This window comes from Trachemys scripta, chromosome 13 (genome assembly GCF_013100865.1).
Source record: "Trachemys scripta elegans isolate TJP31775 chromosome 13, CAS_Tse_1.0, whole genome shotgun sequence".
NCBI lineage: Eukaryota > Metazoa > Chordata > Testudines > Emydidae > Trachemys > Trachemys scripta.
The window spans coordinates 36820201-36847299 of NC_048310.1; the positions used below are offsets into that span (position 1 = coordinate 36820201).

General features: G+C 46.9%; 1 protein-coding gene across 4 annotated transcripts in view; it reads left to right on the plus strand.

The window, feature by feature from the left end:
- Nucleotides 1-1182: 1182 nt before the first annotated feature.
- The window catches only part of NLRC5 (NLR family CARD domain containing 5), an 85007-nt gene continuing 59090 nt past the window's right edge, over nucleotides 1183-27099 (plus strand). For 3 of the 4 annotated variants that reach the window (XM_034788707.1, XM_034788709.1, XM_034788710.1), the window contains exons 1-7: nucleotides 1183-1259; nucleotides 8389-8566; nucleotides 9159-9453; nucleotides 12216-12281; nucleotides 17614-17682; nucleotides 22056-23811; nucleotides 24748-24831. In XM_034788707.1, coding sequence (XP_034644598.1) covers nucleotides 8561-8566; nucleotides 9159-9453; nucleotides 12216-12281; nucleotides 17614-17682; nucleotides 22056-23811; nucleotides 24748-24831 — 2276 coding nt within the window. In that variant the 5' untranslated portion in view covers nucleotides 1183-1259; nucleotides 8389-8560. Of the gene's footprint in view, nucleotides 1260-4286; nucleotides 4434-8388; nucleotides 8567-9158; nucleotides 9454-12215; nucleotides 12282-17613; nucleotides 17683-22055; nucleotides 23812-24747; nucleotides 24832-27099 lie in introns of those variants that run through there. The other variant, XM_034788708.1, reaches the window with a different exon arrangement.

Sequence of the window (27099 nt, forward strand, 5' to 3'; positions counted from 1 at the left end):
ACACCACGAAACAGCTGATCGGGAGGTGGGGGAGGGAGAGGGAGGTGCAGAGCTGCTGCCGGTGGGTGGGAGGCGCTGGGAGCGGGATGGGGGGCTGCTGACGTATTACTGGGGCTCTTTGGCAATGTCCATTGGTAAATTCCGGCTCCTTCTCAGGCTCAGGTTGGCCACCCCTGTGACAAGCCCTTGGAGAGCGGAGTTGCCCGGCTCCCTGCACTGTTGGCTTCTCTGCTGCTGATCACTGGGCTTTGTTTGGCCTTGTACCTGGGGATCTCCCAGGCCTTTCCAACCCTACTGAATTAAACCGGCCAGCCCCTGGAGGCAGGGAGGACGTATCCGCCAGGGGACACAGTGGGATGGAAGGACTGGGTCAGAGTAGCTGTGGACGAGGCAGGATTTGTGCTTCCCTCTCCTGTGTCAGCCCGGTGCTGTCCGCACTGCAGGGACACTGGCTTCTGCAAAAAGAGCGGCTTGACCATTTCCCCCTGGAATATTTGTTTAAAAAATGGCTTTTTTGACTAACTGGAATTTTTTGCAGGAAAAAAATCATTTTTTTTCTAAAATATTTGGGGCTAGCCCCCCCCCCCCCCCCCCCGACCGGTCCCATCCCGGGCACGAGGTGCCCGTGGCCCGGGGAGAGCCCCCTCCCGGTGCTCACCCTACCCCCGCTCCGGTCCATCTTTGGCTTACTAGCGCCAGCAGGTCTGTGTGTCCTGGAGCTGGGGGTCTTGCTCCAAGCGGAGCTGGACCCTGAGCGAAACCTGCTCCGAAGAGCAGCGTCTTCAAACCTACTCCGCAAACCAAAAACCAACCCCGCGACTTCCCGCCCACAGCCACCTGCAAAACCCCTCGTTCAGGCAGCTTTTGGAGAACCGGCCGGGCATTTACACCTAGGGAGGGAGTATTAGAATTCGGATTAAGGGTCTGGGGCGGGCAGGACACCGAGCAATGTGCAGCGCCACAAATCCCATAGAACCTGAGCTGTGATTTGAACCGCGTGTGGCCTCTGTCCGGTGCGCGCCCCGCTCCGGCCGCTGATGTTCAGCCCCCGGTGCTCCCCCGGCCCGCCCGGGAGGATGCTGCCCGGCGCCCCGGGACAGCGCGGTGCCCGCATCACATGGTTTCTCGGAAGCGGCTCCCGTTGTCTCACGCTTGGATTTATTTTCACTTTCGAAGGGGGCGGCGGCTCCGGGCGGGGCAGCGCTGGGGTGGCCGGGCCCGGAGCACGGGGGGCAGCGGCGCCATGAGCACGGAGCGGGGTGAGTGTCTCCCCCCAGCCGGTCCCGGGTCTGGTGCAGACCTGATCACTTGGGGGCCTGGAGCCGCCTTTGCTGACACCCAGCCCACCCTGCTCGGGGCTGGGACCAGGTGTCCCGATTTGATAGGGACAGTCTTTGGGGGTCTTTTTCTTATATAGGCTCCTATTACCCCCCACCCCATCCTGATTTTTCACATTTGCTGCCTGGTCCCCTTCCTGGGACCCCTTCTCCGCGGTCCTGCAGCACAGGCAATGCAACCAAAGGGGCACCACACCCCCCTGCCCTGCCCTGCCTTGGAGGATGGAGCTGAGGCTAACCAGTGGGTGCAGTACCCGCCCCCAGTTCTCCGCCCCGGCCCTGTCTCTGGGGGGCGGTTGACAGCCTGAGCCCCCTGGGACACAGGGTGCCTTCGAGGCGCCCCGCTCGCTAGCCCGCCGCTCCCTTCTCCACATCAGCACGTGGAGGTGGGCTGGCACAGGGAGGCGGGGTGGGCTCCCCGCTGGTGGGGCATAAAATCTGCCCGCAGACTGATGCTGAAGGGCGATTCCTTGCAGGGAAGGGCTCCCCTCTCCAGAATGCAGCCCTGAGTTCAGAGCCTGGTTTTCGGGGTGTCTGCGGTTGGATGTTCCTAGGGTAGGACAATGGGCGGGGGCCATTGTCACGGGATGCTTAGTGCATTCAGAGCCTTTCCTTGAAACTGCTAGGTTAAAACAGTGCCAGGTTAATTTCTGTTTCCTGAAAGTTTTAGTGGCTAAATTGGGCAGCGTTGCAGCTAGCAAAATACTCCTCAGTGTCCCTATTATTTTTTCCAGCGTCTCTTTCAAGCTTCCTCTCCCTAGAGCTTACTGTATTTTAAATGTAAACATTTACCCTGACTGGTTAAAATTGAATGGTTGAAATAGTGCGAGGACAGTTGATTTGAAATGACTGTTACTTACCAACCTGGATACGTTTTTACATCAAGCCCGGATGTCTTTCTAAAAGATTCAGCCACAAGTTACTGGGCTGACTTGCATCTGAAGAAGTGAGGTTCTTACCCACGAAAGCTTATGCTCCCAATACTTCTGTTAGTCTCAAAGGTGCCACAGGACCCTCTGTTGCTTTTTACAGATTCAGACTAACACGGCTACCCCTCTGATACTGGGCTGATTATTGTTCACTTGCATAGTAGAAAAGAATAAGTCCTTCCACTGGACGAGTAATTAGGTGAAATTCTGTGCCCTGTGTTCTGCAGGAGACCACACTAAAGGATCAAAATAGCCCTTTCTTGCCTTAACATCTGTGCATGTACTTAATAAATTGGAACCTGGTTAGCTTGCAAATCTGACTTTTTTCATCTCTTTTGGCTCCATTTGCTCTATAAAAGGAGCATTTGCCAATTTATCGATAATTCCGAGAGATTGGGGGTTGAGTGTTCCTGTCCCAGGATCATCGAACCGGCTCCCTCTAGACAGTCCGAAAGGTAGACAGTTTCCCCTTCAGATTTGTATTTATTTCTTTTATTGCCAATATAGAAGCATAAAGACGACTGTCCCAGACGCTGTGCAGCAAACGGAGGTAACACCAATAGCAGCGCCATAGCCTTTTTTTCTGCACAGAATCTGCCAGTCAACAAATGTCAAAAAAAGACCCCAAAACTCAACTACCACCAACATTCAAACCCTGTGTCTGTCAGGTCTGCCCAGATAGGTGGGGTGTGCTTGAAAGGTCAGAAAACAAGGGCTATTTCAGGTGGTGTGAGGGGGTGGGGAGAATTTCTTCTAAAGTAGAGGGGCTCTCACAGAGACTCCTTTGTTTGCAATTCCCTCGGGTATGAACAAGTGAGCGCCGGCTGTGTTCACACTACCCCGGGGCAGAGTCTGCATCGACCATCTTAGGGAATCCTCTCACTGTTTTCCCCTCCATGCCGTCTAATCCTGCTCTGAGAAAATCCGGACAACACGGGTAAAAACGCCAGCACCATGTCTACACTAGAGCTCCCAGTTTTTGCTAGCCCTGGAGAAGAGTGAGAGATTTGCTTCCCAGATTCCCATAGACAGGACACAGGGGGGAAGCATTTCTTCCTGAAACACGAGGACCAGCAGCTCTTGTCCTTTTATCCCAGCTAATGAGCTTGTAGTTGTAGCTACTGAACCTAATTATGTTATTTGGTTTCCACCATGTGCTAGTGTGGCCAAGTAGATAAAGCACCAGTGTGGGGACCAGGAGACCTGGTTCTGTTCCCAGTACTGCCACTGGCCTGCTGGGTGACCTTAGGCAAGTCACTTCCCTGCTCCGTGTCTCAGTTTCCCCATCTGTAAAATACGGATAATGATCCTGGCCTTTGAGATCTACTGGGGAAAAGTCCTAGGTATCATTAATACATATTGGGCTGGATCTTCATTCGGTATCAGTCAGCATAGCGTCATTGGATTTAATCAGCACCAGAGGATCTGGCCCGCCATACCTGTGTTCCGATGAAAGAATAGTAATATCTGATCTCCTTTTAGGCCCTTACCAAGCTGTTTGTCTGCAGTCATTCTGTGGCTACCTATTACAGAATAACCTCAGGACCCTCCTATTGACGCAGGCAAGCCTCTTTGGATTCCTGGAACATTTCACAAATCGCCCGAGTCTCGAAGGAGCTCGCCTAATCTCGTGCCGTATCCAAAGCGAGAACCCTGAGCTTTTAAACCTTCCCTTTAAATTCCTTTAGGCTGTGTCCGTGCTTGGGAATTCTAGGGGGAAATTCCCATCAGTGCTTTTAGAGCCATGTGGACGTTGAGGCTCCCACCAGCATAACCTTCAATATGGCTGAGCTGGGGTTAGTGCCAGTGGAGGCTGGCTTGGCTGGCTGGCTGATTTCCTGGGGGTGAAGTCTTTAGGGAGGGATGTCATTTTTATCTAGTCTCCCATCTATATGTTTGGAATGAATTCCTAATGTTTTTAACACAGGAAAGGGCCGTTGCAAGGGGGAATTCCTTATCGGTTTTACTTTCAGTTTTAATTAGGCCTTGTACCTTACCAGAGCCGGTAAGGGGAGTGTGGGGGTGTACGTCTGAGGTAGTTTCAAGTAGTTACCGAGACGTGCAGAGATCAGAGCTAAAGAGAAGGACACAATTTCGGCACTCTCTTATTTCAGAGTCCTCGTCTCTGTCCATTTCTGTGGTGGTTTGTGTCTCTTTCTCTCCCTTGGTAAGTACATGTTCTCCGGTGTCTGTGCAGCGTTTAGGCTCATGGTGGTCAGCTTCACGTTTTGGTTTTATGTTTCATGCTGGGGGTGGCAAGCAGCGTGCATGCTGGCTTTTTCCACTGATGTTTTGATCAGTTTGCTGCTCAAGCGTTACAAAGGCTGTGATAGAACCCAAAATGTATCCATTTGGCTGTAAAAGCCCCTCTGCCTAGTTCAGAGTCAGGACGTAGATCTTTGGACCACACTACCCGTTGGGTTGGGTTGCGTTGTGCATTTATTTTGAGGATTAAAATCTTGTGTACCTTAAGCTGTAGTCACACGTTGTTCCCTTATTCGTGTACAATTTTTCTCCTATTTACAAGAGTTGACATTCTGGACTGATGGCCTTCCATTAGTACCTGTACTATGTTCCGTGGTATTATGGTCCAATCCTGCAAGCTCTTACTTGCATGAGTAGTCCTTATTTATGTGAGTATTCCCTGTATATCAAAGGTGAGGAAAGGTCAGTCACTTATATTGTAAAATTAATTTAATAGCTCAGCGGTAGAAAACTTAAATAATTGTGTCCCAAAGATTGATAAGTAGAGCCGGCCAAAACTTAAAATTTCCGTTCCACAGGAATTCATTCCAAATTGGAGCTTAAATAAAAATATCAACGTTTCCTCAAAAATGAAATTAAAAAAAATCATCTGGGTCAATCAAAAAACATTTTCCTTGTTGTTAGCATTAAAATATTTTGTTCTGATTTCTGTTCAGATATTTTATTCTGATGTCTTTTAAAATTGTATGTACATCATGATTTAAAACATAAAATAAATTCCATAATGAAAAGTAATTTTGAAATGAAACATCAAAACATTCCATTCTGATAAGGTCAAAACATTTTTGATGCTTTGTTTCAAAGTATTGTTGTTGCTGAAATTGACACATTCCTGTGGAAAGTTTCTATTTAGACAAAAAGACATTGGCTGATGGGAAAAAATTCCATTGGAAAATTTTTGAGACGCTCTATTGCTAAGGACTATTGGAGAGGCATTAGTAGGCATGTTTTTATTTGCTCTTTGGCCAGCATGGTTTCATGACACATTTGATGATTACCTGTTCTGTTCATTCCCTCTGGGGCACTTGGCATTGTTCCATTGTTGGAAGACAGGATAAAGGGCTAGATGGACATTTGGTCTGACCCGGTGTGGCTGTTCCTATGTTCTTATTTCAACCAAGAACAAAAGTTCATTTCCAAGTTAAACATCCTGAAAACTGGATTTAGAATGGGAATGCTGATAGACTCTTAACTACAGCACTTATATGAATGCTGGCATAATAAGTGTGCATAGAAGATAAGGACTTTTTATTAAGCGTTTGCCTACTAATGGATCCAGAGCAGTTAAGAAAGTTGCTAGAGTTTGGGAAGAATGAAAGAAAGAGTTCGGTACAGTTGGGAGACAAATTAACCAATTAAGCTGGTGCATCGAGATGAATTGTGATGGCAAACCCCACTTGGCCTGGTGACAAGACCTTCAGAGATCAGTCAATTTATCTTGAGATTCAAAGTCTTTACAAATAAATGAATGTTACCGATCAGTCCAGTTCCCATCAGTGTACCGGAAAGGGTGGTGGTGGTTGGTTTTGTTCTAAGAGACATTGTGGAGAGGGTGGCAACAAAGGCGACCCAGGCTTGCCGATGGGGAGGGGGGCGGAGTGAGGGCAGCCGGCTTCAGCAGTGTTACTGAGCATGCTCAGTCCATGTGAGCTTGCTCAGTACAAGCCAAGCAGCAAATCAGGGGTGGGGTGGGGTAGGCGGGCGCATCCCCTCTGGGGGGCAATCTGCACTGGGGAAGATTTGTGCGTCTCCAGCTTTAGCCTGACAACAGATTTCCTCTGCTATTTTTTTCTGGATTCCTGAGGATGGGGTTGCTTCCCTTCTCTCTATATTTTGGTGTTGTGGGGTACGCCTTTAATTATAGAGAGAGGGGAAGGGGGAGTGGTCCTTTCCGTGCGGGAGAAATTGGCCTGCAGTGGTAAGCAAGGCTCAGCCACCCAGCTCGCCCCGTAGGGGCAGCAAGGGTCTCTCTCAGGCTGCCCGGCCACCAGCCTTCTTTCATTTTTGAGTTTCTGGTTTGGGTTGTTCCCCCAGCGCCCTGTCAAACCCCGGCCTTCGTCCGCGGCTCGCATGGGAACTGGAGGGCAAAAGGGGACACGTTGCTGGGTCTTCGGCTACTTGGCTGGGATCTAATGCAAACTCAGGAATGAGGGTGTAAAATGGCCGGATTGGAAGGTGGTTTCTGCAGAACAGCGCCCCCTCTCTGTCAGATTATTGTTACTGCAGTTGTTTTTCTGTTACAAAAGCACTTCTGACAGTGGGGGAAGAGGCCGTGGGAAATGGCTACACATGCCTGATACTGGCTAGAAGGAGAAGACTATTTGAGATCAAAGAAGGAAAAAACAACTCCGAGAAATGGATCCTGTCACCTGACTGTGTCTCACACTATGGGTAGCTCATGGCAACCTAAAATTGACAGATGAGACTTTGCTGTTTTGGTTCATTTCTACACACAAACACGCACACACACACGCTCAGTCAAATACATCCACGCTGTGACTCTCTTGATTTCAGGGTCAGTTTGGCTTGTTTTGTTTTGTGTGCGAGGGAGTTAAGGTCTGTGTATTTTCACTTTCGTTTGACTCTAAACTACTTCAGCAACTCTCATCTCGAGTTTAACACTCCTGACACTTGTACACCTCTAAACTCTGTATCCATGAGTTAATACTAACGCTTTGCCCTGCATTTCCACCTGTTGAGGTCAGAATCTGATTGTGCCAAAAAATGCTCATCCTCTGTGAAATAGAAGCAATGTTGTTAGGCTGATCCCAAAGCCCCCTGAAGTTGATGGGTATCTTTCCATTGATTTCAATGAGCTTTGGGTCAGGCGCTTAGTCTATCCCATGATCTGCAAACTCACTCACTTCTTCTCCCATCATCTTTATGCTCCCAGAATTGCACAGAACCAATTCTGCAATGGAATGATCCCCGACTTGCACAAAATTCACTCTCAAGCTGTTGCTGTGACTCATTTATCCAGTCTCATCTCCTTAATTGGCAAGTGAAATGACCGATGGTGAACGATGTTAGATGAATAGCCTAGGAGACCAATCCAAAGTATAGGTGGTATAGTATAGTATCCGGGGAAGTCTCAGATACTACAGAGATGGGGGCCAATATTAAACCCTAAAATAGATTAAATAATCTTAGTGAAGGGTATCAGATTAGCAGTACAAGTTTCCCCACTCTCAGCCACCATCAGTATGTTTCAGCCCTGGGCCTGGAAGGACGCTCCCGCTCCCAATAGGGGATAGAAGGTAATTCAGTCTCCACGGCCTCTTCCTTTCTTAGCCTCCCTGCCAAAATAACCCACACGAATGCTATTTAGAGTCAGTTGTGGTGTGGGCTGGTGGCTTTACTAGAGCTTTGCAGTTCTGCAGCACCGCCCCTCCAAGGTTCTGAAAGAACCATCCAGGCATGAACTAGGCCTCAGAGCACCTCGGCTGCTATTATCTGCATGTGGAAACTGAGGTACAAAAAGGCGAAGCGTCTTGCGGAAGTTCACACAGGGACAGAGCTGAAAATAGAATCCCGTTCTGCCCTCTTCTAATCTCTAGCTAATACTGCCTCACACACACTGGTATGAAACCTGATGTGTAAGGAGCTTGACTGAGTCTACCAACTCATTTCTCACAGCCCAGTCATCACATGGCAAAACACTTTGGTCACCACTCACGTGGGTAGGATTTGAACTGTTCACCTGGCAATGAAAGGCTCTGTAGCCCATTACCAGTCCTCTGCTGCTCTCCTAGCCAGAGCTCCTAAATCTGAAATGCTTGTAATTGCATATGGCATTTTGTATTTATTCATGCGTATTTATATCCTGCTCTGTTAACAGTCCACTTCTTTCCCCGTAGGAGGCTGCACAGGACAGAGCATCCACTTACATGCACAAAACATGCATCCGAGAACCGATGTCTATTGAAAAGTGTGACATCTACGGGGGTCGGTAATTTCACAGGAAATGGAGGAGAATCCACAGTTACATTTGAAAATGTAAAAGTCTAGAAAGAAAGTGACCGTCTCAGGATGCAGGTAAGAGATCTTCAGTTGGGTAGGGCAGAAGAGATTGTGAGAGTAGAACATGGACATGGTTTTGTGTCACCAAATGGGCCAAGAACATGTCACAATTCCCACTGAAGTCCATGGCGCATGACTAAAAGTGGCTGCATCAGTCCCCTAAAGAGGAAAATATAACCCCACTCTTGGCGCTCAAAGCCTCCCAGCTGCTCTGTTGTTATGACACTTTGTGAACTATGGCCCAACTTGCCATATCAGTGAAGTTATTGATGATGAAGTTGTACACGACCCTGCTTCTGTTATTTATTTCAAGCGCAGTAGCCCCCAAGTCCCCGAAAACAAGGATTGGCTTGCATTGTGCTAGGCATTGTACAAACATACACTCCGAAAACAGTCCCTGCCCCAAAGAGCTCCTAGTCTAGGATTCTGACAGTAATACAACAGACAAATGGTGGGGAGATGGACAGACAAGGGAACAATAGAGATGGGGTTTTGTATAAGCAGCCTAACCAAACACCAGGCAGGAGTGATTTGTAAGTGTTAGGGCAAAGGCAGGTTTCCATTGTTCCCAACTTCACTACTAACCTATCTGGTTTCTTCCCTCCAGCCCCAGATGGAGGATATGGATCTCCAGAGGGCCATAGCAAACGCTCAGCCACAGCTGGTGGAGTCCCTGAGTCATGCCCCGGATTGGCTGCTTCTGAAAGCCAAATGTTTCCTCCCTCACATGGACCTGAGTCCCGTGGATGGGATCACTGACCGCAAAGAAAAGGTCTTGTTGCTCCTTGACACGCTTGAGAATGCAGGACCGATCATTTGGAAGCGGTTTATCCAGTGCGTCTGCATGGAATGCAACCTCCCCATGGACCTGGAGATACTGCTCATGAGTGCCTCAGGAGAAGGTAAAGGAGAAAGCTCAACTGCGCTAGAAACCTTGATCCCTAGCATCACCACTCTCAGGTCTAGCTGTGGTAGAGCTGATGGGCTAACTGTGTCCCTGGTGCAGCCCAGTGGCTTCAACAGAGCAATGGCAGGAGTGAATTTTGCATTATGGGAGTGGATGTTTTAGGATGGATAATACAGTAAATGGATGAGCGCTCTCAATTCCTGTTGACCTAACTGGGAGTTGAGGGTGTGCAATACCTTCCAGGCTCAGGGCCTGTCTCTGGATGAGCAGAACATCCAGTTCCCAAATTAGAAATGTCCTCAGAGGCAAAATCTCTTTGGAAGGACTCAGGGCATTGACTAGTCCAAACTGGGACTGTGGTATGACAATGTATTCTGCCCCATAAGTCTCCTGATCCTTTGGTGAGAGAACAAAGAGTGATAATGATACAGTACATACATCTGTCATTTTATTTTACATGCGTAAGTATATTAATATTGTTGTTTAAATCATTATAATTGAATGTCCCACCCGCTGGAACAATTTATCCCACAATCTTTATAGCCCTCCAAAAGTTGTGAGGTGGTTTTCTCCCTTTGAAAACATCAAAAGAAATTTCTTCCCAGTCTGATCCGTACAGCAGAATATGGGAGATGCTCCACGTGAGCTGTTGTCATTGACAATGAATAACACCGCACAGAGCGTTATAGACACCAAACTCTTACTTAATAGTTCCTGACACATTTGGTGAAATCTTGAGCCCCATTGACTTCAGTAATCTAGGATTTCACCGAGGGTATCTTCTCTATTTAGATGTTGGATATCCTCAGCCCCCAGCTTCTTGCTTAGCAGGAGGTTATGCAAATAACTGACGGCTCATCTAAGCAGACAGATCATGCAAGCAGTCTTGTTATTGCACATTAACCCTGTTTGCCTCCATGACTAGCCAAGTGCACCAGAAGCAACCCACCTAGAAAAGGAAAGGGGAACAAAGTTAAACCTAGCTACAGGCTAAAACTAAGAATTGACTTGTACTTTCTTCCAGTGTTCAAGCTAAAACAAGTTTTAGCCTCAGAGTTCAGTGTTGTTGTTTTTTTAAAGGTTTCTTTAAAGTTTCTTAGATTGTAAAATCTCTAGATCAGGAGTTGTGGCTTCATGTGTTTATTTCACATAAGATGGCCAGATGTCCTGATTTTATAGGGACAGTCCCGATATTCAGGAGTTTGTCTTATATAGTCACCTGTTACCTGCCATCCCCTGTCCCGATTTTTCACACTTGCTCTCTGGTCACCCTAATTTCACAGTGCCTCATACAATTATCTTGAGGGGCGCCTCTCAGTGCTACTGTAATACAAATATTAAGTACTCATTTAAAATGGTTATTGTTCATGGCTTTTGGTACCAGGCAAGTACAATGCAGAGACCTTCTACATGCATCTCTCTGCTCCCTGCTTTCAGCTGGGCCCTGGAAATGGAAATACTAAAATACTGTACTGATCTCATTGTACTTGCAGCTCGAGCAGAAATAGCAAATGTTGGCAACGACAGCAAAAAGAGTCTGTTCTTGGGAGTCTAATGTTTTTTAAACCAAAGATTCTCTGATAAATGCTGAACTTTATCCAGACCAAAGCTCCAAACCTTTGGAGGTTCACTTATCACTAGTGATACAGTGATCACCGTTTACCCTGAACTGGGTCTGTGATTCTGCAGAAGTTTCCCCAGCTCCTCTCCTCACCACAGAACTTTGTTCCAAAGTCTTTTTCATTTCAAAAGAAAAATGTTCTGGTTGTTCTGGTTGTGAAGAGAAACTTCCAGATGGAAGCCACGTACAAACCAGTGTAGTGATGTCTGTCTGAATCTGCAGCCAGGCAGCCTAAAGCAACAGCCGTGAAATAAAACACCTGTTTATTTCTTTGGGGTGTTTACTCCAGGGCCGCCCGGGAGGGGTGGGGGGGAGAAGTGGGGCAATTTGCCCCAGGCTCCTGGCCTCGGAGGGGCCCCCATGAGACTATAGTATTCTATAGTATTGCAACTTTTTTTTATGGAAGGGCCCCCCAAAATTGCTTTGTCCCAAGCCCCCTGAATCCTCCGGGTGGCCGGGGTTTACTCTGACACCTAATAAGGTCTATATTGTTAACTATTTAGCTGCTGATAGCTTCGCACTTGTGCTTATCTCACAAGCCAAAAACATTTCCCACACATTCCTGGATAACAAAAACCAGAACTATTCTCCACCAGTTGCTGAACCCTCTACCCTTTCCTTGACAACTATGATGCATGAATGTATCATCAGTACAAAAATCCATGGCAAACTGAAACTTTAGCATCAGCCTGGAATCTCCAGGCTACTGCACTGGAGTGGGGCTGAAACCAGGTGATTCATGAGTAACCAGGTTGCCTAACGAATGAGCGTGTGAGTCAAATTTAGGCTGAGACAGGTCTAGCACTGCAAATATTGTGAGACAGAGCAAACTGCATTGTGTAAAAGTTGAAGCTTCACACCTCTCTGGGAACTAAAGATGAACTGATGAGAGTCAGGGCACATCTGAGGTAGGCCACAGTGCCCCATGCCTGTTTGCAACTCAGCAGATTATCAGACACTAGTCAGACATTGTACCGGGGTTTCCTTTGCAGCATTGTGTGTGTGTGTTTGCATGTTGCATACCTTTGGTTTTGTCAGGACGGTAATGCCACAGACAGGTGAGCGTAACTCATTTGGAGCACGTTAGAGGGAGGCCCTGGCAATATCCTAATTTTATTTTAAATTAATAATTGTAGGTAATTTAAACCAGAAACAAGAAGACTTTGCAGAAGCAAGTACTCAGTCTCCTTCTCAACCTACAGGTAAGCCTGGTGTCTATGGCATGAATGCAAGGGGATAACATTCTAGGAGCTTCCCAGCTCTCTGTGAGGTAGCTGTCTTGGGGGTAGGGTTGCCAATTTTGGTAGGATGTATTCCTGGAGGTTTTATCACATGACATAATCTTTAATTCCTGGAGACTCCAGGACAACCCTGGAGGGTTGGCAACCCTACTTGGGGGCGGAGCCAAAGATCAGGACATTGCACCATAGAGTAGGCCACAAACTGAGCCCAGACTGAAACGTCCCATGAGGAAACCCGCTTGTACTGTGTTCTCTCATTCTCTGCACGTCTCAGCTATTTGCCAAGGTTTTGATTTCCCTCTGCGTGTTTCAGAAAAGGCCAATAAGCCCTGTATTCGCCAACGGTCTACTGATTTGTTCTGCCAGTCTAGAGAAGCTCCTAGCCCCAGGGCATTATAACATGAGCCCCTCTGGCTAATTCACTGCATCTGAATGACTGGCCTCACTGCGGGTTAGTTTGAGGAAACCCATTTGGTTTTATGTTGACTTAGTGATGCTTAATGCTTGGCTGCCTGGTTTCCTGGCTATGGATTGTGGCCCAAAGGTCAGTCCAAGGCCTTTAATCCAACATATCAGGAAAGGCTCAGACTGCTCCACACACCCCAGTTACACATGACCCCACAATGCGGTTCGTGGAAGTCGTTTAATGGCCATCAGTGTGCCAAGCTTTGTGTATTATTGGATGGGTGTTACACTGCTGAAGAAACTCAGTAGGTGCCTGTCATTCGAACGGTGTCTGGTTTCTAAAATCAAACCACTGGCACATCTCCCCACCCACCCTCGTGAAGAGAATTACAGCAGGCGGAGAAAGGCTGTGGTAAGTATTGCTGCAGCACTGTCACTTCCTGAGCTGGGAGGCAATTGTTCCACAAGCCAGCATCAATAGAGAAGCCTGCTGGATGTGGGTTAGCTTTCATCTAGAAAGCTCTAACCTTATTGCTGCATCCGTCCCAAAGGTGTACACAAGTAGAAATAAAAATGCTGAAACGAACCCTTTGTATTCTGTGCTCTGCAACTTGAAGAAATCTGCAGACAGAGCTTGTAGAGCTGAATTTTTGAAACCTAGGGTGCTAGTGAGTGTCTGAGAACAGTGCAAGCTGATCACTGTGCAGGGCTCTGTGCTTGGCCAGGGACAGGCAGGCTAAAAGTCAGTGGCCAAGTGTGATTTTCATGTGTGATTTTGCCTGGTAGAGAAAGAATTGATCAGAAGTCTGCCGTGCTCTCCATTTTGCCTAGGAAGTTCCCATTAGTGTTGTTAAGTGCTGAGGAGAGTTGTTAGGGCTGCTAACTTGTTACGGCTACTCAGTGCTGCTGTTCTCGGAGCTCCGATGCCAGCTGCACTAGCAGTTAATGCCAATTACCCCTTCAGGAGACCTCAGTGTTATTTGGAAAGAAAGACCACAGGCGCGGTTTGGTGACGAAGGCACTTGGCCAGGTTTATTGTCGACAAAGCACAATCCTAGTGCCCTGACTCAATGGTTACCTGTACACTCACACACGTATGCCCACGACAATGGTACTAGGCAAATCAGCACACCAGGATGCTGTCCCCTAGGCTGGACAGCAATGCCCCCCCCCATAGGACTTCTCCTTTTATACATGGATACAAACAAGTTACATATTACACTCCAGATGTTAGTTACCACCCTTGTACTTGCTAGTTAGAACATCCTCATCCATTATCCTGTCATCCCCTCCTTATCTTACGAGGGGTCGATATGTTCTTGTACCATCCCTTAAGAATGTGTTTGCACAGTTACTTGAGAGATCGGTATGTTTTTGTACAGTCCTGTCCAGTCAGGAATGTGCTTACTTGGTTCGCTGACACCTGGCGCATTGCTGTTCTGCCAAAGCCAGGCCTACTCCGGTTCAGAGCCTTTGGTTCAGACGGTGACTTATGCTTATGGCTCCAGCCAGGCGTACGTGGGTCTGTGAATTTAGAGACTAGCTAAGGTGTGGTCTGCACTTACAAGTTAGGTTGACACAGCTTCACTGGACATGTGTGTGAAAAAACCCACACCATTGAGCAGCACAGTTTTGCTGATCTGTTCCCCAGTGTAGATGCAGCTACGTTGGGGAAGCGGTGTTCCTACACTGATGGGAAAAACCCTTCCGTCAACATAGGCTGCATCTACACCCTGGACTACACTACATTACCCAGCTATGTGGGTAGAGTCGCTGTAGTGTAGACATACCCTCAGGACTGGAAAATTAGGTCAACCCAGCTATGTAGCTCAAGGGTGTGAACAATTCCCACGGAAGAAGTTTTCTGTCAACTTAGCTACCACCTCTTAGAGAGGTGGGTTTACTACAGCGACGGAAGAGCTCCTGCAACTGTGCCGTTGCAGTGTTTCTAGTGTAGACATAGCCTGAGATTCAAATTCATAGGCACACGTAGCTCCTGCAGGGTGCAGGGAGAATGTGGCTCTGAGTCACCATTGCCAGTGGCCCTGATATTCTGTAATTTGTGCATGTGCAACACCCCCCCACATTTTGCACTTGAGGATTTACGCACACAGCTAGATAGCCATGCAATGCTTGTATCCCCAGAACTGTGCATGCACGCGGAGTTGGCACTTGCATAAAGTCGGCCCGCATTTGTGTGTGTACAAACACGACTGCAAATCGGGACCGATATGCCTAAATTACAGTGTGGTTATGGAAATGTTAAGGATACTGTGGGCTGTTTTCTGTGGTACAGTGTGCAGCTGTAGACTGTGGTGTAGTGTGCAGTTTTTGGATCTATTATCTCAGTCCTGAATCTGCAAGAATCGCTCTCTTTTACGTATTCAAAACCACATCCTACCCAGCCCACCTCTCACTACTTCCTTATATAATGTACAGTTGAGAGGATTTTTACCAGACTGCAATCCCTATATCTCTGCATCCACTTCTTTCTCTTCTCTGTATACCCACAAAACCTCAGTATGGCAAAGTCCTGGCCCTTTACAATTTCATCTGCCCAGCTCAGCTCTGTTTAGATTGTAAGCTCTTGGGGGCAGGGACTGCCTCTTACTATATATGTGTGCACCACCTTGCACCATGGGGGGGCCTGATCCCAATTGGGGCTCCTATAATAAGAACATAAGAATAGCCATACCGGGTCAGACTAAAGGTCCAGCTAGCCCAGTATCCTGTCTACCGACAGTGGCCAATGCCAGGTGCCCCAGAGGGAGTGAACCTAACAGGCAATGATCAAGTGATCTCTCTCCTGCCGTCCATCTCCACCCTCTGACAAACAGAGGCTAGGGACACCATTCCTTACCCATCCTGGCTAATAGCCATTAATGGACTTAACCACCATGAATTTATCCAGGTCTCTTTTAAATGCCAATAGCAATGAGTGATATCCTTTATCGGTAATGTTAGGAGCTAGGTGAAACCTTGTTATGGAGTGAGTTAAAACCTCATTGAGATCGATAGGTGTGAACACACCTTTCAATTAACATAACTGTAAGGATAAACCCCAACCTAAACCAGTAGGAGTATGTGAACCCACCCAGGAGCTTTTGCTGAGTATCGTTTTGAGTAGGCATGTGTGGGAATGGAAGGGAGGGAAGGCAGAACACAGAGAAACTGAAAACAGACAGAAATTGTAAGAGAGAGACAGACAGCTGGAAGGAGCAGCGGAAGAAATCTAAGGAAAGGCTTTTGGGTCAGGGTGCAGATTGAGAGAGAACTGTAACCATATTCCATTGTAACAGGCCAGACTCCATTAACTCCGCTACCCAGCTCTGTCAGGGGCTGGGGAATTGCGCACACACATCACAAGAGGCTAGGCGACATCCCCGGGTCGGGGGGAGGGAGACTCATTCTGCCTGATTTCAAACACCCATGAATGTCATCGGTTGGGAAGTTTGGCTCAGTCTTCATTAGGTTTCTGTCTTGCTTAGGAAAGAGGGTTTAAAAAGAAGAGCCGGAGGGAGGAAAATCCAGATGCAAAATTGAATCCGGCCCCTGCTGTGCCTGGCCGTTCTATGGTGATGGACACTTGAAAATGCTACTGTAACTAGACAGCTCATAAGGGGGACTTCTCCCTCCCTGATCCAGAGCAAGGCTGCCTTGTTAAAGGTGGATGGCCTTTGTGGGGAGGCTGGAATATGCACTTAGATTGCACACAAAAAAATTGCCACCTCTAATGAGCCCAAAGAAAGAGCTTAGGAGGCTTTCAAGACCTCCGTCTGCATGAGGCTCCCCCATTCCCAATTCCAAGCCACAACGTCCTTGGAACTCTGGTGGGTTCCCGCTTCATGGCTCAGTGTTACCTTCCCCCATCCAACGCCCCAGTGCTCAGGTAGAAATCCATTTGCATGCCTCTGTGCGTGGCAAACTGCGGCTGGCACTCTGCTCCAACTGGGACCAGTGTAAGATGATCAAACCCCAATTACCTGGGCAGCCCTCCAGAGAATCAGATCAAACATGTTGCTTTTTCACCTGGATATAAATTACAATTAGGAATGTTGAGGCACTTTAACCAAGCAAACTGTTTTGTTAGGCAGCTGGTGCACTGTGGGCCCTATTTATGAGGCTGACTGGTATTGTCTTCACCCTAGCTGGCAATGATATAACGAGAGCCAATGACTGGAAATTAAAGCTAGATAAATTCAGACAATCCATAAGGAACAATGAGGACTACTAGCCATCGCAACAATTGGATTCTCCATCACTGGCCATTTTGAAATCAAGATTGGATGTTTTTCTAAAACACTTGTAGTGCAAACAGGAATTAATTCAGGGAAGTTCCTACTTCCTACTGTACAGGGGGCCAGACTGGCCTTGGAATCTTAGAATGTATATTGGCAGACTCAGTGCACTTTGCAACAGTCCCTCAGAGAACGGTTTGGTTAACGCGTTGGTGATCAATATGTCTTAGCACCACGCTTCTTAACAGATGGTGAAAGGATCCATCGAAAACATCTGACAACCATTTTCTAATTCTGAACACTTTTTTTTAATAAATACCCCTTTTAATGTAAAGTGTTGCCATGAAGATATTCAAACCCACGAACAGCCTCTAATGTTACACTTACATTTTTATGCATCCAGTCAACTATGGGATCAAAGTGACAGAATTTACACCCTCCCCCGATACGTGAAGCACAAATGAGTGTTATCTCCACAAATCAGGTGATGTTGACATTCTGTTATCCATCCCCATAGATGACTGCACTGCACACATGCTTTTCCCCAGCAGTTGCAGGGTTTTGATTGGCTGTTGTTGACGGGATGCTATACCATGTGATCTCAAGCTCACAATGCTGCATTAATATGTTTGCTGCTTTTCAACTTTCAGGACTTGAAAGGCGTCGTCATGGAAGCAGTTCTCATCCCAATGGTAAAGGGTCTAAACAGCAACGATTAGGTATGTGGATTTCGCAAACGATGCATGAGCATGTTTATCTGTGGGGAAATGCCAAGTTATCGACTTTGTATGTGTCATATACAGTATCGACCCAAGTGCCCATTATTTTTCTTGCATGCCAGTAAATAAATCAAAAGCACCAAGAAATCATCCTGCCTCATTATGGGAAGCCTGTGTTGAGAAGCTGCATTATCTACAAAAACAACAAGGAGTCTGGTGGCACCTTAAAGACTAACAGATTTATTTGGGCATAAGCTTTCGTGAGTAAAAACCTCACTTCTTCGGATGCATAGAGTGAAAGTTACAGATGCAGGCATTATATACTGACACATGGAGAGCAGGGAGTTACTTCACAAGTGGAGAACCAGTGTTGACAGGGCCAATTCAATCAGGGTGGATGTAGTCCACTCCCAATAATAGATGAGGAGGTGTCAATTCCAGGAGAGGAAAAGCTGCTTCTGTAGTGAGCCAGCCACTCCCAGTCCCTATTCAAGCCCAGATTAATGGTGTTGAATTTGCAAATGAATTTTAGTTCTGCTGTTTCTCTTTGAAGTCTGTTTCTGAAGTTTTTTTGTTCAATGATAGTGACTTTTAAATCTGTAATAGAATGACCAGGGAGATTGAAGTGTTCACTTACTGGCTTATGTATGTTACCATTCCTGATGTCCGATTTGTGTCCATTTATTCTTTTGCGGAGGGACTGTCCTGTTTGGCCAATGTACATGGCAGAGGGGCATTGCTGGCAGAGTAGATATGGGGACAGAGTAGGCAACGAGGTTTGCTACAGGGATAGGTTCCTGGGTTGGTGTTTCTGTGGTGTGGTGTGTAGTTGCTGGTGAGTATTTGCTTCAGGTTGGGGGGTTGTCTGTAAGCGAGGACTGGCCTGCCTCCCAAGGTCTGTGAGAGTGAGGGATCATTTTCCAGGATAGGTTGTAGATCGTGGATAATGCGCTGGAGAGGTTTTAGCTGGGGGCTGTATGTGATGGCCAGTGGAGTTCTGTTATTGTCCTTGTTGGGCCTGTCTGTATTAGATATTGCATTATCTAATATGCAACTGATCTTAAAAAAACACAAAGACAATGGGCGTTTGCAAAAAACTGGCTCAGAGGTGCACTAAAAACCCTTCTGGAAAAAGATGGATTAAAATAATCTAGAATAAAAACCCTTTGAAGTAATTACCTGCCCAGAAGGTCTCTCCCAGCTTGTTATTCATGAAAGATTTTTATGTTATTTTTTTTGGAATGGGAAACCAGTTCAGGAAACATGCAAGTTTATTACAAAACTCCAATAAGCCGCCAGAGCTAGTGTGGCACATTTGAAAATGCACTTGTGTGATTTCAAAACCCAGAGAAATTGAGGAAGAATTTAATTTCCACAAACTGTAAGTGAGACAGAATAATACCAACATTGGCCATAGGGCCTGCGCCAACACCCACAAAATATGAATGGCCAAATTATATCTGACTTACATTGGTGCACAATAGGAAGCAACAGAGGGCTGGAGAGAGCGGGGTTGTAGGGCGCTAGCTAGCATTTCCAGTAGGTACTAGTGTGTTCTCAGAGGGGACATGTCTCAGGAGGTCAGGAACAAGGCCTTGGTCCCACCACATTGTGAACTCGGAGAGTTGTTTGGAAACCGAAATGGGTGCAAAGCAAGATGTTGGATTTAGACAACTCTCAGCTTGGAGGGGGCTGGACTCTGATCCCAGCTCAGGATCCAAATTCATGACTGTAATGAAAGACTGGATCATAATGCACATGCACAAGGTGGGTCTGAGTTAAGGTTGCAACCCTAATTCTGGCATTGCTTAACTTTTGGGTGCTTGACTTTGCAACCTTCACATTCTTTTAACTTAGTTTTTTTAAAATATAATGTCTAGGGTTTTTAAAAAACGTAAAAAAAAAAAAAAAAAAAAAAAAACCCAGCAAAATTCTATCCCTTGGAACCATATTGATTCTCTGTCTGGGTTAGCAGCCTGGCTGGGATTTTTAGATCCACAGCACAGTCCTCTATCACTCAAACTAATGGAGTAGCTGGGAGCAGTAGAAGGCTGTTATCTTTTATGTGGACCTGCCCCTAGAGGGGGGTGGGGACACACATTTTACCTGTATTTTTCACGCCTATTTGCTAGACAGCAAGGCAGTGTTGAGACTCAGGACTCATGGATTCAATTCCAGGTTCTGGAGGCAAGTAAGCTCTAGTTATGGACTCTTCTGCCCCCCCCCCCCCCCCCCCCCCCTCTCCTTTTGCTCCCTCTCCAGCCCCCCTCTCCCGCAGCCTGGTTATCAACACCCCAGCTCCTGCCCCCAACTCCTTCCTCTGCCCCCTGCTCCTGCACCTGTTTTGTCCCACCCCTGCAGCTATCCTGACCCCTCCACAGCTCCAACTCCTACCTCATCTTCTGCCCCTCTCTACTCTTGCCTCTTTCCTCCCCTTCTGGCTCTAGCTTGTATCCTCCCCCACCCCCATTCCTCACCTCCCTGCATTTGAGCCAGGTTGTGTCTTCCTTCTCCTCCATGCTACCTGGGCACGAGCAAGGGTAGCTCTGAGAACACAGGAGAGGCAGAGTCTCCCTGCTCTCAATTCCAGTGCCTGGCACTACGTCAGCTGCCAGGAGGAGCAATGTCAAGGGAAGTCCCAGCTCAACCCTTGCAGCCTTGGCCGGAGCGTGCTCGGTTGCTCCGTGGGAATGGCGCACATGCAGGCTGGTCACAGACAGGAGCTGTGAGAGGACGGAGCATCCTCCGTGCAGATGTAACCTCCAGAGAATTTAGCTGCCAAACGCTAACAAAGTCCTACTAAGCATGTGGGAACTGAGATTTTTTCAGAGGCTAATAACTTGGACAGATTTGGACAAATTTTCACAGGCACAGCAAAAGGCCACCTAAAAGTCAAATGTCAAGTCCCCCTGCTCCAAAGCATGGCTATACTACAGCTTCTCAGCGATGCGGTTGGAAGAATTTTTTTTTTTTTAAACAGAGATGGTTGAGCCATTTTAGTTGAATTTTTTTCCAAAAATTCAGCCTGAGGCAGACACCCAGCATGGGAAATAAATAAAAATGAATGGAGATATCCCATCTCCTAGAACTGAAAGGGACCTTGAAAGGGCATTGAGTCCAGCCCCCTGCCTTCACTAGCAGGACCAAGTACTGATTTTGCCCCAGCTTCTGAAGTGGCTCCCTCAAGGATTGAGCTCACAACCCTGGGTTCAGCAGGCCAATGCTCAAACCACTGAGCTGTCCCTCCCCTTTGAAATTTTGGCCTGAATGGTTAATGTTTGGCAAAGTTAGAAGCAACTGAAAACAGGGTCTTATAATGGGAAGTGTCAGGCAACCTTAACTATAGGCATCAATACCTACATTGTCTATAATAAAAAAGAGAAATACATCCAGATGCTATCTGTAAGGGACTCTGCCCTCCTGAGGGAGGGAACGCCTGTTAGGTTCCAGTCATTGCCCTTTATCTGTCCCTCTGTCTCCTGCATTCTTGGCAGCCTAACAAAACCCCCTAGGATCTTGTTTGAAATAAAAGTAGTCCACAGTCTCTGGGAGGGATCTCAACAGTGAACACCTTTCCTCAGAGTTAATCAGTGTGTTACTGGGCTGAGCGCCACACAGAAAATTGATGAGATTGCTCAGAAGACGACAGGGATACTTTGCGTATTTCTGAACCCGCCACTGGGGTCCTAATGGGGACCTTTTCTAACCCTTGGCTAATTTCCATAGATTTTAAGGCCAGACAGAACCTTTATGATCATCTAGTCTGACCTCCTGCACAACTCAGGGCAGAGAGGCACATCCAGTAATTTCTGCATGAAGCCCGTAACTTCTGTTTGAGCCGTGAGCTTGTCTTACTCCCTATATTGTGTGAGGGAGACGTATGAATCCCCAAAACCAGGTCCGTGAGGCAGAGGATGGAAGATACGCTACTTGGGCAAATAACACTATGGAATTGTGTCTGCACGTGGTTTGTTATTGCAAGGTCGTACAAGAGTGCTGTTTTGTTTACTAATTACTTGGTGTAGGGTTGCTGGGCTGAATATACTGCTGTGGTATTGATTTATTGTTTTAAATGCGTGCTTTGAAGCATGGATTTAAAAAAAAAATTACATAAGTAAAGAATCACATGGACTTTGCAAATAGATCGGGCCCGGGGTGGAGCAGGGGGAAGTACTTTAGATCATGAACTTCCCAATACAATCAGGGTCTATTTCAGTGGTTAAGCAGCGGGCCAGATCCTATATGAACTGGCACAGCTCCACGGTCTCACTGTGTTTATTATGGTGAAGATCACTTTTCATGAAGTTGATCTAGCTGTTTCCCATTACCACTTTCTCACACACACTCTCTCTCTGTCATTCTCTGCCTCTCAGATTCAGCTGAAAGGTACCGGCATCTCATCATTGCTTCAATGTGCCAAAGGTATGAAAATAAACGAGCAGCAGGAGCAGCTGTCCTGGGACAAGCACAGCCACCAGCCTTCAGCCAAGCCTTCGTCAACCTGGTCATCCGGCGGAGTAAAGCTTCCAGACTAAAGGAGAGAGCAGATAAATCCAGGGAGGACTCGGCAGGCATGCAGGAAGCTGAGGAATGTGTGGACACGGCTGTGAAAGTCTCAGACCTGTTTGAAAGTGTCGTTAGCTCGGGTACCACCCGGGTTATCCTTTTGTTTGGCAAACCGGGGATGGGAAAGACCATGCTGATGCATCGGCTTTGCCAGAAATGGGCAGAAGGAGCTTTGCAGCAATTTCTGTTTACTTTTCTCTTTGAGTTTAGGCAGCTGAATCTGATCAGCAGAAAGCTGACATTGAAGGAGCTGTTGTTTGATTTGGTCCTTCAGCCAGAAGATAGGCCTGATGCAGTATTTCAGCACCTCCTGGAGAATGCCCAGCGCATGTTGTTCATCTTTGATGGGCTGGATGAATTTGTGGGGAACATAGGCCAGCCATCCTCGCCGTGTGTAAGCCCTGCCCTCCACAGGCCTATGTCCATATCTGAGCTGTTTGCCAATTTCTGCTTTGGAAAACTTCTCCCTGGGTGCACGGTGCTGGTCACCAGTCGGCCTAAGAAATTACCCGACTTTCTGTTAAACAGAGCAGATCTGCTGGCAGAAATTTGGGGATTTGACCATGAGAAGGTTGAAGAGTATGCCAGCCACTATTTCCACCAGCATTCCTTCAAAGAGCAGGCCATCGCTCACCTGAAAAACAACAGCAAGCTTCTGAGTATGTGCTTGATCCCTGCCTTGTGCTGCATCGTCTGCGTCTGTTTGGAATATTTGCTGAGGAAGCGTTTGTCGAAGGTGGAGCTTCCTCAGACCATGACCCAATTTTATATCAAAATGCTCCTCATCTTTATAAGTAAACAGCAGACGGAGGGCACTGTGAGTGAAGACACGCAGCTGAATCACCACAGGACGGCCATTTTGGGCCTGTGTGACCTTGCACTGAAAGGCCTGGAAGAGAAGAAGATAGTGTTTTACGTTGATGATATCCCAGAGCATGTGAAAGAGTTCGCTTCCCTACATGGGTTGCTGACTGTCTTTGAGGTGAAGAGGAGTGACAGCCTCCCAGAGGCCGGCCATGCCTTTGTGCACTTAAGTCTTCAGGAGTTCTTTGCTGCGCTGAACCTGATGATAAAAAACACAATCGACGGAAGCTACCTGAAGAAAAAGTTCTCTCTGAAGTCAAAGTGGACTTTAAAAAATGAAGCCAGGACTGAGTTCATGGAGAATTTTCACATCTTTCTCTCAGGCCTCTCGTCGAAAGAGTGTCGGACGTTCCTCACCCTGTTAGCTGAACAAAATCAGGCATGGGTGCGGGACAAGCAAGCCGCCATCTTGCAGTCGCTGAAGAAGCTGGCAGCTACTAATCTAACGGGGCCCAAGATAATTGAACTGTGCCATTGCACTTACGAAACACAAGACCTTGAATTAGCCCAGCATGTCGGGAGCCAGTTAAATTTAAAGTATGAATTTAGAAACTTTAGATTGACCCCTCTAGATGTTTCAGCTTTGGTTTTCATCATTAACTGTGGCCGGGATTTGACTCACTTGGATTTTGCAGGCTGCCCCATGGAATTAGATTGTTTGGAGGTTCTCGCCAGCTGTAAAAGTATAGAGCATCTGAGGTAAGAAATGCATGAAAGACATGTGCATTTGGATTGAGATTTTGAAGGGATTTCTATGCCCATTTACCATTAAAATGAATGGGAAATGGGTATCTAAATTACCTATCAATGGAGGGCTCAGATATCTAGCCGTGAAGTCCCAAGCATTTCATTTCTGGGTTGCTGGTTCACAGCCAGCCAGCGCTGATAGCGACTGAAATTTGCTGCCTTCTGATTGCTATTAGATATTGTAGATGAAATGCGTTTATTTTCTCAGTCCAGTTTCTACTGGACAGGTGCCCCCATTGCAGTGGGCAGGTTCAGCAGAGAGATCAAAGACGGAGAGTGAACTACCATCTCATCGCTAAAGCTGGTACTTGACAGCTGGGGGAGCGGGGCAAAATAGGCACTTCAATCAATTTGATATCTTTTATGAGTGCTAAGTTCACTTTGAAGATTGCGTGCATTCCAGGTCACCGTGTGCTACTAATTTACCATAGTTGAAATGGTCTATTTCTCCAATAACAGCTTTAAAGCATTCAGACAAAATTCATCCCTGGTCTAACTCCATTGACTTCAATTGCTTTACACGCAGGAGCCATTAGGCCTTTCCAGTTTATAAGAGTCAGATTTTCACTGCTCACCGATATAACCATGAGCAGAAAATGTCCTTCAATAAGGAATTACTTATCTTTATCATAGCACTAGCAGAACGCTCAGTCAGACTGTCTCCACAGTTTAGCAACTGCTACTTAGTATCTCAGTGTCTTAGTAACCAAGCCAATAAAGTCTTTCCCCCTTTGTACATTTGATTATGTTGAAATGGTATTTAAAGAACTAATATGTTTAGAAATAATTATGATGCAATAAGGTGGCTGGATCATAGATAATGTTAGAAAAAAATAAAGAGTTCTGTTTTGTTCTATCATGTTTTAGCCCACTTTTTTATTGTTTTAGCTTTAGGAGCAGGAAGTATGGTGACGAATTTGCAGCTGCTCTTTCCAAAAGCTTACCGAAGATCAAGAGTCTGAAGAAACTAGAGTAAGCATTTAATATTGGGGTCAACCCATCTTACTTTGCTCTAGTGCTGAATAGGAATAGGGAATGGGGTCCCCTTTGGATTTTGTACCACCATCTTATGTCATACGTATTTTAAATCTTTTGCTCTGGGTGATGTTGTCTAAAATATAATCTGTTTTGTTGTTTAGTGCAACACAAAAATACAGAAATATATGAAAAATATGATTGTATATGGTACCTTTTGGGCATTGCTACCAAATGCCAGGAGATAGCTGCAAAAGATTTGCATCACCTTATGCTGCTGTAATGATCCTTTATATCTATTAGAGCGGATTGAAACACTTTTTTTCTTTCACTTTTTGGACAAAAGCTTTTTGGTTTTCAGGTTTTCAAAAATCAATTTTTTTTTTGAGGAAAATGAAAACACTTTCTGCAAAATATTGAGTTAAGTTGAAAATCCAATTATTTGTCCCCCCCCCCCAAAGCTTCAATGGAAAAGTTTTGACCAACTCTAATATCTGTACAGCACAGGAAGGATGGTCTATAGAGGTAGGTGTGGTGATCTGTGGGTTACTTGTCTAGGGTTGTCTGTAGGGTTCCATTGTTGAAGCTAATTGTGGTGTCCAGGAGGTTGATGCTAGTGTGGGAGTGTTCCAGAGAGAGTTTAATGGATTGGTAGTAGTTGTTGGAGTTGTGGTGGAAATCTATAAGAGAGTTTAAGCCGTCTGTCCAAAGGATGAAAATATTATCCATATATCTCAGATGTATCATTGATTTCATGGTGCATTTGTCTCCATGGACCTGTAGTAGTCAAATCCTTGTTACCTATTTCTCAATGAGTTATTTTAGCCCCAATATCCGCCCAACACTCCTAACTACCTAAAATAAACCCCTACATTTTTGATAGACCAAGTCCAGTACAAGAAGCTTGCACACTTAGGCCTGGTCCACACCTAAAACTTAGGTTGACCTAGCAACATCACTCAGAAGTGTGAAAAATCCACACCCCCAAGAGACGTAGTCAAGCTAACCTTAGCCCCAGTGTAGACTCCGCTAGGTTGACAGAAGAATTCTTCCATCAACCTCGCTACCTCCTCTAGAGGGGGCGGATTTATTATGTGATGGAAAAACCCCTTCCATCGTCATAGCAAGCGTTTATGCTACAGAGGTTAACCCTGGTCTCATTTTATGTCTGTATACACCTAGAACTTCAAAGGCAGTCTACCATTAACTATGGTAGACATGTGCAGTTCTGCAATCTTCGTTAACAACAGTAACATGTTCAGTTTTAAAGCTACTTTACAACAATCTTGGTTGGAACCTGTTCCAAAACAAAGACACATGCTGTAATTCTGTGGCAAGCATGTATACTTCCTTACTAATTAGGTACTCAGTTTCAGGAAGTGACCAATTGACTGATTTGGGTTGTCTCGCGTAACAGGCCGGGACTCACCACCATGGTGCCTCCTGCTGGTCATTCTGGGAATTAGCTCTGTCTTTTCGCAGAGCGCCCTCCTCCGGTGGTGGCTCGCCTGCATGATTTCTGCTCCGGACCCGCGTCGCCTCAAGGACCAGCGGGATCCTCTCCAGGACACAGGCCTCCAGCCCCACATGCCCCATTCTGTTCTCCTTCCCTTCCGGGGGAACAGCAGTCCTCTGTCCAGCCACTCACCTCTGTGGCCAACTGCAGCCCAAAGTTCTAGCCAATTACCTCAGTGGCAAACTGCAGCCCTTCACTGGCCACTCCCCTCAGTGGCAAGTGGGGGCAAGGGAGACCTGGGCCTGCCCACTACTCCAGGTCCCAACCCAGGGACCCTCTAGGCGGCAGCCACACGCTGTGTCTAGCCCTAGCACCTTCTCTGCCCCTGTATCAGGGCTTCAGTCTTTCAGCCAGTCAAGCTGGAGCTCCCTCTGCTCCCCGAATATTCCACCCCCCTAAGCGACTTAAGTGACACTGGCATAAGCGTAGTGTGCATAGTGCTGTGTTGGTGGGAGAGCTTCTGCTGCTCACGGGGCTGGTTTTTCTAAGTCGACGGAGCTTTCTCCCATCGGCATAGAACGTCTTCATCACACGTGCTGTAGCGGCGCAGTGGTACCGGCATTGGATGGTGCGTGACTCCTCCATGTGGGGAGGCTGTGAGCAACCGGACGGTGACCCCGCCTTGAGACCCACCCCTGCTCAGCCTCCTCTCCTGGAAGCTCCGCCCATGCTCCATCCCAGGCCCCCCGAGGCCCCCCCCCCGAGCCCCCCCCCCCGCCATTTGTGCCTCTTCACCTCATCCGCGAGGC